This window comes from Canis aureus, chromosome 3 (genome assembly GCF_053574225.1).
Source record: "Canis aureus isolate CA01 chromosome 3, VMU_Caureus_v.1.0, whole genome shotgun sequence".
Lineage (NCBI taxonomy): Eukaryota > Metazoa > Chordata > Mammalia > Carnivora > Canidae > Canis > Canis aureus.
In genome coordinates, this window is record NC_135613.1 from 33,333,486 (window position 1) to 33,348,612 (window position 15,127).

General features: G+C 40.8%; 1 protein-coding gene across 1 annotated transcript; it reads right to left on the reverse strand.

The window, feature by feature from the left end:
- Window positions 1–489: 489 nt before the first annotated feature.
- Window positions 490–11,590, reverse strand: MAGOH (mago homolog, exon junction complex subunit). Its single transcript, XM_077891814.1, has 5 exons — window positions 11,379–11,590; window positions 8,694–8,752; window positions 7,321–7,431; window positions 2,641–2,723; window positions 490–723 (listed from the first exon to the last, which is right to left on the reverse strand). The coding sequence occupies exons 1-5, from the start codon at window positions 11,464–11,466 to the stop codon at window positions 624–626; spliced, it is 441 nt and encodes a 146-aa protein (XP_077747940.1). The 5' UTR covers window positions 11,467–11,590; the 3' UTR covers window positions 490–623.
- Between the last annotated feature and the right edge of the window lie 3,537 nt (window positions 11,591–15,127).

Here is a 15,127-nt window from a genome sequence, read left to right on the forward strand (position 1 = left end):
GTCCAAATATGTACTGTCTCTCATTTTTTTTTTTTTAAGATTTTTTATTTATTCATGAGAGACAGGCAGAGACACAGGCAGAGGGAGAAACAGGCTCCATGTAGGGAGCCTGACACAGGCCTCAATTCGGGGTCCCCAGGATCACCCCCTGGGCGGAAGGCGGCGCTAAACCGCTGAGCCATCCGGGCTACCCCTGTACTGTCTCTTAAATCTCCTTAATCTACTGGTTCCCACACAATCTCTATTTATTTTATGTTTGCAATTTGTGTATTGAAGAAGCCTGATCCTCTGTCCTGGAGTTTCCTTTGGAAATTGTTGATTAGATTTGTTGTATTTTCTAACCTTTCTGTTCTCTTATTTCTGTAAATTGGTAGTTATATCACAGAGTTCATTAGATTTTTGGCAGTACCTCACAAAGGATGTTAGTGTTTTAAAAAACAATTGAGGAGAGTTCACATGTTCAGGTCTTTATAAAATAACAAGAGTGCATTTTGTTACGTATTTATTAAAGACTAATTTATAGCTTATAAAAAATATTGCCCTGATATACACAAAAATTTCCTGATAATGGTAATTAAAAACAGATACTTCCAACCCCCCTTGTGTCCACACCAATTATCAATCTAGATTGGCTTAATCTTGAAGTGTAATCCAATAAGACTGAAGACCAAGCACTTCAGGTCCTGGACAAGATAATAAAATACTCGTAAGCCTTCTGGATCCCTATGATGCAAGAGGAAAAACAGGTTTAAAAATCTGGAAAAAAACGTTAAAAAACCCAAAAAATAAAACCTTTAGTAACCCAGAGTATTTACATAAAGCAATTTACAGAATTAAAATTTCAAAAACAACCAAGTGTCCATAAAGAAAGAAAAGGCTACATGCTATGTATCAAAATAGACTATTACGAGGTCATTTATTTTATTTTATTTTATTTTTTTACGAGGTCATTTAAAATGTAGTTTTTAATGGGGACCTATTTATATTAAATGAAAAAAATCATTATTAAAGGTAACATTTCTGATCTCAATTATATTTTTTTGTGTTTTTTTTTTAAAGTTTTTAACACACTAGAAATATACAAGAAATACTGGATACCAATGGTTGTCTAATTGATAAGTTTATGGGTGATTTTCCCCTTTTTACTTTTCTGCATTTTCTACAGAAAGCATGTATTACTTTCAGAATTAAGTAAACTTAAAAAAAAAAAATGAGTAGTATTAAGCAGGTCCAAGAGGCTGAAGATGACTATGGTACAACTGGCTAAGAACAGGAGACTGTCCAAAGGAAGACAAGCCCAGTGCATACTAGAAGTAAGCCACAGGGGCACCTGGGTAGCTCAGTGGGTTAAGTGTTTACCTTTGGCTCAGGTCATGATCCCAGGGTCCTAGGATCAAGCCCCATGTCGGGCTCCCTACTCACTGCGGAGCCTGCTTCTCCCTCTCCCCCTCTCTCCTGCTCATGCTCCCTCTCTCTCAAATAAATAAAATCTTTAAAAAATAATTTAAAAAAATAAAGTGAGCCATATCTAATTCCAGATCCTCAAAACACAGGAGCTAGAGGTTACCAAAGTTTTTTTTTTTTTTTTTTTTTTTTTTTTTTTTTTTTTTAAGGTAGGCTCCATGCCCAGGATAGAACCCAACTCGGGGGATCCCTGGGTGGCGCAGCAGTTTGGCGCCTGCCTTTGGCCCAGGGCGCGATCCTGGAGACCCGGGATCGAATCCCACGTCGGGCTCCCGGTGCATGGAGCCTGCTTCTCCCTCTGCCTGTGTCTCTGCCTCTCTCTCTCTCTGTGACTATCATAAATTAAACAAAAAAAAAAAAAAAAAAAAGAACCCAACTCGGGGCTTGAGCTCAAAACCTGAGCTGAGATCAAGAGTCAGATGCTTAATAAACTGAGCTATTCAGGAACCCCCAGAGGTTGCTAAATTCTAAAGACTCTTTGTACCATACAGATTCATGCCTCAACTTTATAATTTGCCCTGACAACATGAATTTCCAAATTTGTATTCTAAAAACTCTTCAAGTTTCACCATTGTCAGACTATAAGATGTGCTAGTCTGAATGGCCAACACTGAAGGTATTCAGATCAACCCAATGACTCCACAGTTATCTCAAGCACCTGTTTTGACATACTTCATTTTCTGTTCTGGCCAAATTCTTATTTTACTCCTCCTACGACATTACCCTGTGTGTAACAATGACTGAAAAAAACAACAAAAGCATCAGACCAAGGCCCTGAGAATAATTTGGGAGTCTCTCTCTAATGATGAAAACAAAGCTGATGCCTTCTGTTTTGTTTTGTTTTAGATTTGTTCATTTTATTTTTTTTATTTTTTATTTTTTTAGATTTGTTCATTTTAGAGAGCAAGTAAACAAGAGCGAGAGAGAGTGGGGAGAGGGGCAGAAGAAGAGAGTTTTAAGCAGACCCTGTGCTGAGTGCACAGCCTGACATGGGGCTTGATCTCATGACCCTGAGCCGAAACCAAGAGTCAGATGCTTAACCACCTGATACACCCAGACACCCTTTCTGACTTGTATTTGTACCAGATCTTACCATAATGGTTCCAGTATGGTTCAGAATTTCATAGCAGTCTGCTTCAAAACAGACACATCTAGATATAAAGGTCATATACTTACTTGGATTGATTGACATCAATAAGAGAACCAATTTTTGATGTTGTAAAAGAAATGTGTTCATCTCCAATGACAATTTCAAGCTCCTAGAAGCATTAAAAACAAACAAAACTAAGTCAAGCCAAGTTGGATTTTTCATCAACCACATAGAGGATATATCATCTGTCAAATCATACAAACTTTACAACAGGTAGCCACATAAAGACCAGTTCACTCTGAGCACTAAACTGTACTGGGTCTAGAAACAAAGAGATAAATACTGGTGTAGTCCTTGAGTAGCTTATACTCTTGGAGGAAGATGTGTTTTGTGAGGCCCTACCATTTCTGGGATTTGGAAGAATTTACACATTTCATATAGGAGTTTTCATTGTTAAGCATGTGGAATAACATGTATAAATCTTGTGTTTTAAAAATACCAAGAATCTAACCTTTCTGGGCAAAATGGGACAAGGAAAGGAATTCTAGATCTTGGGTTTGATCCCAGCTTTGTCACTACCAGCTGTATGCTTTTGGATCTCAATGACACAAGTACTATCTTTAAAAAAATCTTTAAAAAATATCTATGAAGGTGCTCATTGTGTGCCGGCCATTATTTTGGTACTTGGGACAGATCAGTAAAACCAAAGGTCTCTGCCCTTGTGAAATTTACAACCTAGTGAGTCCTTTTTTTTTTTCTTAATTTTTTCCTATTTTTTTAAAGATTTTATTTATTCATTTATGAGACACAGAGAGAGAGAGAGAGGCAGAGACACACACAGGAAGAGGGAGAAGCAGGCTCCATGCAGGAAGGCTGACATGGGACTCGATCCCGGGTCTCTAGGATCATACCCTGAGCCGAAGGCAGACATTCAACCACTGAGCCACCCAGGTGTCCCTCCTAATTCTTTTTGATTTAAAGCTTTAATTATGAAAAGAAATCTAATAGAAAATATAGGAAACTATGAGACCAATGTTCTTAACAACCAAATATTAATAGCTTGTCATACCTCCCATTCCATTCTCCTTCCCGCAAGTTTTTTAGATTTGGTAATATGTTTTTAAGTTTTTATGTAAATGATCATACTATATGCATCCTTTCCTTCTTTTCATTCAACACTGTTTTTGTATGTGATCTAGCTCATTAGTTTTAAATGTTTTAGAATATTCCATTCATATCCTTATTGAAGCATACTTAAGTTCCTAATTTATTTATTTTTTTAAAGATTTTATTTATTCATAGATACACACAGAGAGAGAGAGGCAGAGACACAGGCAGAGGGAGAAGCAGGCTCCACGCAGGGAACCCGACGTGAAACTCGATCCCAGGTTTCCAGGATCACACCCCAGGCTGCAGGCGGCACCAAACCGCTGCATCACCTATGAACAATGTGGTGAGAATATTCTTCCATGCATCTCCTTGTAGGCATGTGAAAATGTCTCTAGGAAAATTCCTAGAAGTGAGGTATAAGTTTTTTCAATTTTGTCAGATACTACCAAATTATTTCCTAAAATGGTTGTACCGATGTTATTCCCACTAGTATATAAGATCCCCTTTCTTTTTTAAAACTTGTTGCCCTCAGGGCAGCCCCGGTGGCTCAGCGGTTTAGCACCGCCTTCAGCCCGAGGTGTGATCCTGGAGACCCAGGACCAAGTCCCATGTTGGGCTCCCGAGCCTGCTGGAGCCTGCTTCTCCCTCTGCCTGTGCCTGTGCCTCTGCCTCTCTCTCTCTCTCTCTCTCTCTCTCTCTGTGCCTCTCATGAATAAATAAAATAAAATCTTAAAAAAAAAAAAAAAAAAAAAAAAAAAAAAAGCTAAAAAACTTGTTGCCCCTCACCCTCACTTTTTGCTATTCTAGTGGGTTTGAAATGGTATCTCATTATTTTCCTGATTTTCATTTTTCAAAATGTAGAAATTTTCATGTATTTATTGGCTACTTGTTTTTCCAGTTCTATAAATTGTCTACTCATAATTTTGCCACTGACTTACCTTTTTATTATTCATTTGTAGTTCTTGAAATATTCTAGATATAAACCTTTTTGCCAGATATGTTTTGCATATCCTTCAGTCTGTGGCTTATCTTTCAACTTTATCATGATGTCTTTGGCTAAACAAAAGTTTTAACTTTAAAGAAATCAAATGTCTCAGTCTTTTCCCTTGAACAATTTAAAATATTCCTTCTCTACCTAGAAATAATAAAAAAAAGTCTATATTTTATGTTTTAAAATCTTGTTTTATTTCTATAAATAGTCTAACTTTAAAATATAAACATACTGCCAATCGTACTGGTAAAATTTGTTAAACAATCCATCCTTTTTCTATTAATTTGAAAGTTTACTTTTGTCTTATCCTGCTCTGACTTCCCATATATTCATGTTTCTGGGCTCTCTATTCTGCTCCACTGGTTTACTGGCCAATTCTGAGGGAATTCAATAATACAGATGATTGTTCTTTTTCAAGAAATCTTCAAGAGTATCTTGGTTACTCTTGTCCCTTTGATCCTCCCTTAATTTAATGCTCTCTTAGGCTTTAGGAAAAATCCTGTTGTGATTTTGATTTGAACTGGAATGAACTTATAAATTATTTTAGTGAAATTAATATAAATATTGAGTTTTTCCACCCATAAGAATGATATATATTTTTATGTTCTTCTATATCAAGCCTTTTCCCATCTTATATATCTTATTAAACTTACTTCCAAGTTCTTTATAGCTTTTGCCGCAATGATGAATGGGATTTTTGTTGTAATATCCTATCTAGAGGGTCGGTCATTGCTAGTGTATAGGAGTATGCCCTGTCGTCTTCACAGGACTACTGTGATTGCTGAATGAGTTAATAGAGCTAAAAAATTAATGGTAAAGCAAAATACATGATTTTACTGAGATCCCATGGACATAAATTAAAAAGCTAACTTTAGAAAATACTGAGGATAGGATTTTCTTTTCACTTTCATCAGGAGCTAGACTAGGTATTTATCCAAAGGATACAAAATTAGTGATTCAAAGTGATTCACATCCACCCTAATGTTTACAACAGCAATGTCCACAATAGCTAAAATATGGAAAAAGCCCAGATGTCTGTCGACAGATAAATGGATAAAGAAGATGTGGTGTATATATATAATGGAATACTACTCAGCTATCAAAAATAATGAAATCTTGACATTTACAGTGATGTGGATGAAGGCTTAGAAAGCCTTAGAAAGCCTTATGCTAAGCAAAATAAGTCAGAGAAAGACCAATACCATCTGGTTTCACTAATATATGGAGTTTAAGAAATAAAACAGATGAACATATAGGGGAAGGGAAGGAAAAATAAAAAAGATAAAAACAGAGGGAGACAATCCATAAGAGCTCTAAACTATAAGGAACAAACTGAGGGTTGCTGGAGGGGAAGTGAATGGGGGAATGGTGTAACTGGGTGATGGACATTAAGGAAGGCACTTGATGGAATGAGCACTGGGTGTTTATATGCAACTGAGGAATCATTAAATTCCACTCCTGAAACTAATAATACACTAAATGTTAACTAAATTGGATTTAGATTAAAAAAAAAAAGTTGCCCTGCCATTTTGAGGTAAATTAGGAATTAACTTAAATGAATTTTTGTCTTTAATAAATGTAATTATTATTGAACTTTTACTATACACTGTACTATTTTAGTCTCTACAGATATAGCAATGAGGAAAAATAGGTAAAATCCTTGTATTGAAGGAGCTTGCAGGGATATATGCCAATCTGTTACAGCAGGGGGAGGAAAAGGGATATAGCAAGTAAAGCAATTTCAGATAATAATAAATGCTACAAAGAAAATAAAACATCTTTAAAAAAAAAAAACAATAGGGAGGGATATTTTAGGTTGGATGGATAGGCAAGACATCACTGAGGAAAAGATGTTTGAAACCTACACTAATAAAGACAATGTTGGATAGAACATTCCAGGCAGGATGCAGCAAATGCAAATGCCCTAATCTAAGAACAACCTAGGTGTGTCTGAGGAACAGAAATAAGGTGAGTGAGGTCTGAATGCGGCAAAAGACTATGAAAACGGTAGAAGATAAGGTGGGAGTTCAGATTTTATTTCAGATATAGTGGGAAGATAGCAGAGAACTTAAAATGAGTGGAATACATTTATATTTTATAAGATTAGTCTGGATAGAAAAATGGGCTATACAGGACAAAAGAAAAAAGGAAATCAATTATAAGTCTAAATTAGGAAGGTAGCAGTTGAAGTGGAGAGAAATAGCTTCCTTGTTAACACAGATATGACAGTGGCTTTTATTTTAATTACCATAAATGGTTTTCAGAATAAATATATAAGCCATGAATTAAAACACATATATCTAGCTGCTTGCATGATATTCCTTCATTAGACTGCTGAAATAACCATGTTCTGGTTCTCTTTGTATGTTCACAATGCTTTGTCCATAGTAGTTACTCAGTAAGTGAGGTGGGCAACAAAACCTCTGAGAAGGGCTGGCAGGGGGAAGAGTCATGAAGAAATCCACCAATGCAGGTGGTCAGGAAGCACCACTGGCTTTCTGTTCCTTCTTGTGGGATTACTGCTTCCTTAGACAAATGTGCTGGTAATGTACTTTGTGTAGGGCTCCATTAATACATACACACAGATTCAATGTCATACGCACGGCAGTAAAACTCCTCTTACTTCTTAAAACTTCTGCTCTATAGGACAGTTGCTAACACTCACCTGCCGGCCCACTCGATCCGGGGGAGGCCACAAGGCATCATCCTCTTTGGTAATTTCACTGTCATCAATTATTCTCTTCAGTTCCTCCATTACACTTTTATGTACATAAGCCTGAAAGCAAATTAAAAAATGGAATTTAACTTGCATCCCTAAGCAAGTGTTCTGACTCAGATAATGATTAAAGATTAAAAAGAAAAAAAAAAAAAACCTGCTAATAAAAACTGGTCTCTGGCACCACTGTAAGGTAGATGGCATTCAGGTGTGACCTCAGCATGCTCAAGAGGGCAGGGCCAGAAGTGCCCAGTGACTATACATCATACCCCATCTACCGGTTTCTACTTCTTGGCACATCCTGTTCACTTGGAACTTCTCCTTGCTTACAGACTGAATTCACACCTGAACCCAGAACAAAAGATCTGTAAGTGAACCCTGGTTATTCCTACCGAGATGACATGCTTATGAAGACCAGAGACACATCTTTTAAAATACATTTTGTATATCAGTCCACACATAAAATATATATGTATATAAGCAGGCTGAGACATGTGGGTAAACATAAAACTGAATGCTAGTTAAACATAACAGTATGAAGATATAGTAACTGTTAAGACATTTTCAAATGTGACAAAGTGGTTAAAAGGAAAGAGAAGCTTTGATGAAGCCTCAATAGTGAGGCAGAAATTAAACAAAATAGAGCACATGGACTTGACAGAGGCAGGCATAGCTTTGAATTCCCACTCTATCTCTTGCTCGTCAGGATGAGGTGACTTTGAACAAGCCCCATAATTAACATCTGGGCCTTCATTGTAAAGGGTATATAATACCGCTAATCAAAAAGGCTTACAATCAGGGTGGAATAAAATCATATGTAAAACACCAAGTGCCAAGCCTGGCATCTAACCTGCATTCAATGATGTGAACTGCTTTCCCATGTTCCCTTTCCCCCATCCAAATGCAAATTAAAGAGCTCTTCTGAAAGCTATGCACCAGGAAATACACAAAACACTTTAGGTATAATGTATTTAATTCTGTGATAGCACTGGGGGGGGGGGGGGGGCGGCAGGTTAATTATATCTGTTTCTGCAGACAAAGAAACTAAAACTTATCAAGCCAGGTTATTTGCCCAGGGGCACAGAGTAAATAGCAGATTCAGGGTTTAAACCAAGATTTGCAAGACTTTAAATGATTACAAAAGTGGTTTAACATTGTAAAAGAAAATATAAACTAAAAGATGTGAGAAAAATTTTAGAAGGTGTCTATAGATATGTCTATACTTCTCTATTCTTTTTCAATACTACTTACTCCCAGAAAGAACAAAAACATGACAAAAGGCTAAATTGTAGTGAAAGAAAGGCTCTCAGAAGGCTCATTACCTCTTTTCTGATCATGACATCATTTTTGTAATTGCTGTTGTTGGCATATCTCAATTTCCCTGTGAGGAGCGAAAAAACAAATTCAGTGTATATTAAAAACGTATAAATAAAGCTTCATTAGCTCACCAAGACTATCAGCTGTTGCTTAAAATGTATCCTAGCTTTCCCCTCAGTGTCTACCAGATTTACTATTCATACTTCTGATGTTCCAACAATAGCAGTCTTTCAGTTCTTTATTTTCGGCTATTAAGTAGCTTCAAAGCCAGAATATTGCTGACATTGAATTATAATTCTTGCAAAAGGCAGCTCAGGTGTGATAAAAGAACATAAGCAGAACATTGTGACTCTGGCAAATCATATCTCTGCAGGTTAATGTCCTCAGCTGAAAACAGGGATAGTGATGGTAACTTACTTGCACATAAGGCCTCCTGAGGCTCAGATGAATTGTGAAAGCAGTTTGAAAATTGTAAAATGCTGTTTACATATTATTCATGTGACCATGCAATACTCTGATCTATTCCTATGGTGGAAAAGTTTTGGTTTTATTATTAAGCATATTTGGTATACAAGGCCTTTTGTGTGTATATGCATCCAAAAGGCTATATGCTAGATATGAAGGAAAAAAAGAGAAAAGGAAATAGATGAATTTTTACCTTTGGGATTACACATGTAAAAAGAGCCAGATTAATTGATGCCTCACTGCACTCACTATCTCTGCCTTGTCTCTCTTGGTTCAGTTCATTCTCCATACGGTAGACAAAGTGATGTAGTAACAGACCAATCTAATTAGGTTACTCTAATACTTTTTTTTTTTGGTAAGATTTTATTAATTCATGACAGATGCAGAGAGAGAGACAGAGACATAGGCAGAGGGAGAAGCAGGCTCTCCTTCAGGGAGCCCAATGCAGGTCTCGATTCCAGGCCCCCAGGACCATGACCTGAGCCAAAGGCAGACGCTCAACTACTTAACCACCCAGGTGCCCCAGGTTACTCTAACACTTTGATAATGACAATGGCTTCTCACTGCCTTCTTTTTTTTTTTTTTTTAATTTTTATTTATTTATGATTGTCACAGAGAGAGAGAGAGGCAGAGACACAGGCAGAGGGAGAAGCAGGCTCCATGCACTGGGAGCCTGACATGGGACTCGATCTCGGGTCTCCAGGATAGTGCCCTGGGCCAAAGGCAGGCGCTAAACTGCTGGCACCACCCAGGGATCCCTTCTCACTGCCTTCTTGATAAAAATCCAAATTCTTCAACATGGCATAACTGCTAAGCTGAGCCCCTGCCTGCCTTTCAGGCTCCCTCCTGCAATAGTCCACTCTTACACAGCTGGAGTCAACCACCTTACTTGGTTTCTGCTTGAAACATCCCATGCACTTTTTGGTTTTCAGCTTCTTTGATGTTGATGTCCAAATGCCTAACCAACTCCTGCACATTACTAAGACTATCACTCCTCTTCCCCCAAGTCATTTTATGCAGGAAGCTTTCTCCCATCCTCAGGCTACCTGAGGGTTAGGTTAGGTTGCCTTCTTTCTGCTCCAGAGTCCCTTCCGTTTCTTTGTACCACAGCATCAAACACACTATCCTATCATTGTTTGTTTACAACTGGGGCTTGTCAGATTCATCTTTGTGCCCCCATTTAGTGGGAGGTTTTTTATTTTTTTTTTGTCATCTTTGATTCCTTTTCCTCCCCACAGTGGTCCTTCCCCCAGATCTTATCAAACAGCAACGTCCTATTGGTTCTGCCTCCAACAGTATCCTGAACCCTTCTATGCGCTTTTGATAGTACCTTAGTCCCAACCAGCATCCTTTTTACCTTGACAACTGTTCACTGTCTCCTAATAAGTTGCCCTGTCTCCACTCTTGCAATGATTAGAATAGATTACTTTTTCTAATCATTACTCTATTTCTAATCATACTCCATGATTAGAATACTTTTTCAGGAAGAGATCACATCTCTTCTCTCCTTAAAACTTTCCAGTTGCTTCCTGCTGCACTTAGAATAAAATCCAAACTCTCCACCATGGCCTGTAAAGACCTACATGGTGTACCCCTACTTATCTGACATTGTCTCCTACTGTTCTCGGAGCTCACTACTTCCTCAGCCATACTGGCCACTTGGAACATGCTCGTTCATGCCCCAAAGCCTTAACACTTGTTACTCCCTCTGTCCAAAATGCTCTTCTTCCCGAGCTTCACAAGGCTGGCTCTCCTTCTTGTCACTTAGGATTCAGTTCAAATACTACCTTTCCAGAGAGCACGCCAGTGGCCACTCTGCTTAAAAGCAGTCCACTAGCAATTACTCCATTGTTTTGTTTCATGCTCTGACCACTCGTCATTATCTGAAATCTTTGTTTGTTTATATCTCTCCCAGCACCAGAATATATACGCTATGAGAGGAAACTTGTCCCAAATTGTGAAAGAGAGCCTGGCACAAAGTATGCAATCAGTGTCTGCTGAATGAAGCATTCTAGTTAAAAAAAAAAAAAAAAAAAAAAAAAAAAGTTCGTGCACATGGGAAGAACCAGCGGAGCGGTCACAGGAGTGGCCCTTTCAGATCCGCGCCGCAGTCATCAGTCCCGTCCTCTCCTAGCTCCTCCTCGCACATTCCGGAGCCCGGGCCTCCCCGCTCGCCCGACCCCAGGCCCCGTCCTCGCTCGGCCGGGGCCAGAGGCCGCTCTTACCGTCGGGCCGGAACTCAAACTCCAGGAACTCATGGCCGAACTTGCCCTTGTGACCCACGTAGTAACGCAGATAAAAGTCACTCTCCATGGTTCATAAGGAGGCAACGGAGACGAAACTTGACCAGCAAACCTCGTCGCCGCGCTGCGCGCCCAACACTGACGTTTACCGGGGCGCGCGGATGTGACGTCAAGGCGAGGCTGCCGGTCGCGGCGAAGCGGCCCAGGCCGTCTGCGTTCCCGGAAGTGGCGGCAAGTCTGGCGCATCCCCCGGCGGAAACCAGAGCCCCGTCGCCCGGAGGCGGGGTCAGCGCAGCCCCGCCCCCTCGGCCGCCGGCGGGAGCGCGGCCACGGGTCGCCCCCGGGTTTCCCGAGGCTCGAGGCCGCAGGCGACGCGAGGGCGCCCGGGCTTGGGCGGCGGGTCTGGGGACGCTGCTTCACGACGTCCGGCTGAGCTCCGCGAGGGCTGCGCCCCAGGCTCGACCTCCGTGTGCGTGGGCCCAACGTGGGCGAGCCCGAGACAGCTGTTCACCGTCGGTGATGAAGGAGCTGACCCCACGGACCGCCGCACGCGCTGGCGCGTGGGTCAGAAGTTGGCTCCGGCCGAACTTTGCTCACGGAAACTCTCCCCGCAGACGCCTTTCCTGAATCCGTGGTGCCGCTGCCGTTTCCCTGGAACTGACCTCTCCCTTTTATCCCTTTTACCTTTTTTTTTTTTTTTTTTAATTCCTACCTTTCCCTTTCTACTTAACTGGTCTCTAGAGCAGGTGCTGCGGGTAGATATGGAATTTCCCCTTCTCGTTTTCTAGGCTCTGCTTACCCGGCAGGGATTCTCCGACCTGGCTGCACAACGGAGTCATTCGGGAGCATCTTAAAAATACTGATGCTTGGGCCCCACCCCAAACCAGACAATCAGGTTCTCTCGCCGCCCTGAACCTGGGCGTTGGTACTTTTTTGCAAACCCCCCCGCCCCCTCCCCGCCCCAGATGAACAACGGGGCAGGACTGATGCCCAAGAGCCCCTTGTCCTTTCAGGCCAAATTGGTTGACCTCTGTGAAGTCTTTCTGGCTGTGGAAAATTTTCCTCCTTGAGTAGGCAAAGGACAGTCAAAACCCTAATTATTAGGAAACTGCATTAGTTCGTGGAAGTTCCAGTGAGAGCAGGGAATTGTGAAATCAGGTCTAGAGACCGTGCTAAGATGGCATCATTCTGGGGGCCTGACCACTGTAATTGTATACTGTTCTTCATTGAGGTCAGTGGCCTCTTGATTCTCATTCCCAGTCTTAGCATTACTCCTTTTCTTCCCCCAAAAAATAACTGGTGTAGAGTGGGTGTGAAGAGGGAAAATCACTGGAAGCTTGTGTTAAAATAATCCTTGTGTGATTTGATTCGCTATGATCGAAGGTGTGAACTAACCTTCCACGCCACAGTCATCAGTCCCTTCCTCTCCTAGGATCAGTGAATCTCGAGGTTCACTCAAGTTTATCTTTAAAATGAGGGACAAAAAAAAATAAAAATAAAAAATAAAAATGAGGGACGCCTGGGTGGCTCAGTGGTTGAGCGTCTGTCTGCTTTTGGCTCAGGGCATGATCCTGGAGTCCTGGGATCGAGTCCCGCGTCAGGCTCCCTGCATGGAGCCTGCTTCTCCCTCTGCCTGTGTCTCTGCCTCTCTCTCTCTCTGTCTCTCATAAAGTCTTTAAAAATAATAATAAAAAATAAAATGAGAAAAATAATGTTATACATCTGGCAGGACTGTTGTAAGAATAGAAAACAAAATCTTGGAAATTGGAAAAATACTTTGCCAACTGTAAATTGCTATAAAACTATAGGGTGTTTTATTTAAACACACACACACACACACACGCTGGGGGACACCTGACTGGCTCAGTTGGTTGAGCATTAGACTCTTGATTTTGGCTCAGGTCATGATCTTGAGGTCCTGGGATCAAACCCTATGTTGGGTCCTCCCCCTCCTCCCAAGCAGGGAGTCCACTTGGGATTCCCTCTCTCTCCCTTTCCTGCTGCCCCTCCCCCTCTAATAAATGAATAAATCTTTAAAAAAAGAAAGCATGGGATATGGGTGGTAACAAGGGAATTGTATGAAAAAGAGAAGGGAACCACGAGGTATTAAGCACCTAATAAATGTGAATCCATTTACAAATGCTTATTCTTTGAATCCTCACAACAGTCTTGAGGCGGTAATTCAATTAAGTATATAGATTCATCAGGTAATTACCACGAAGTTATTTTCCAAGAGTGAACTTATAAAAATTATACTGTTAACTGTTGAATCTGGGCATCTGCAGATGTGGCAAATATCAAACGTTTTGAGAAAACTTAAAGGAACTGGACACCAGTCAGACTGGATCCAGGTTTGGGGGCATGAGACAACATGGTATAGCTGAAAGAACATGGTCTGTGCACTTATTGTTATGTGCTGGGAATAATACAATGGTGAACAAGACAGACCTTTATAGAACTTGCAGAGGAAGCAGTTGAGCATACAAGCAATTATAATGTAGAAGCAACGGTTACAAATAGAGGAAGCACAGACTACTATGGAAGCACATGGGATGGCTCCTAATCCAATCTAGGGGCCTAAGGGAAGTCTTCCTGAAGGAAATGTTCCAGATAGAGGGCCCAGAACTGTGTGGTTGGAATACAGAATGAAGTTGTGAATATAGTAATGAAGTTGGAGAAGGGACAGAAACCAAATGGCTTACAAGCCATATTAAACTAGAATATGGCCCAAAACTCAAAGGTATTGGATTTTAACGCAAGGGAAACAAGATGAAGAACTTTAAGCAGGACAATAGAAAGGCTGGTGGTGACGTGACCTCTTGCCTTCTAGAAAAAAAATCACTCTAGCTGCAATATTGGTAGGAAGTTGCTAATAATGATGATCACCCAAGATAATGGTAATGGAGATGATAAACGTGGATGGATTCGTAAGGGGTGGGCAAAGGAGATTAAGATGTGGCCGGAGAGGTAAGGAAAAACCAGGAATATGGTGTCATGTGCGCCAAAATAAGAGTACTCTAAGGTGTGCCAACGGTGTTAGATACTGCTTCCAGGTCAAGGAAGAGAAAGACTGAAACTGTAAGATTTGTAATCAAGGGATACCCGGAGTGGCTCAGGGTAAACGTTTAGCGCCACCTTCGGCCCAGGGCGTGATCCTGGAGGCCCAGGATCGAGTCCTGCGTCGGTCTCCCTGCCTGGAGCCTGCTTCCCCCTCTGCTCGTGTCTCTGCCTCTCTCTGTGTCTGTCATGGATAAAGAAAAAATAAAATCTTTAAAAAAAAATTGTAATCAAGGAAGTCCCAAGGGACCTTGGTGAAAGCAGCCTCGGAGGCATAGAAGTAGAGGCGAGGCAGAAGTACTGGTATGCAAATAGGCAGAATTTGTTATGGAAGCAGAAATTACCCAACCCTGCGGGTTAGGTCTGAGTCTAAGAGAATGGAGGATTTGTGAAGGAACAGTCCTACGCAATATCAAGGACAAGCAAAAATTAGACGGAGAGGCGGAGGACAAGCTAGGCACAGAACACCCCATGTGCTACATGTACTTTGGGGTTACTAAATATAACTGTGTGACTTGGGGTAGTTCCTTCACCCGTTTCGCAATGATAGTATCGATAGTATTTATCGATTGTTTAAGGGTAAAATAATTTATGTTGAATACTGGGTATACACAGTAGGGACTCAATCAGTGATGGTCCACCCCCTCCCCCCTTAAAACATCACAATGAAACAC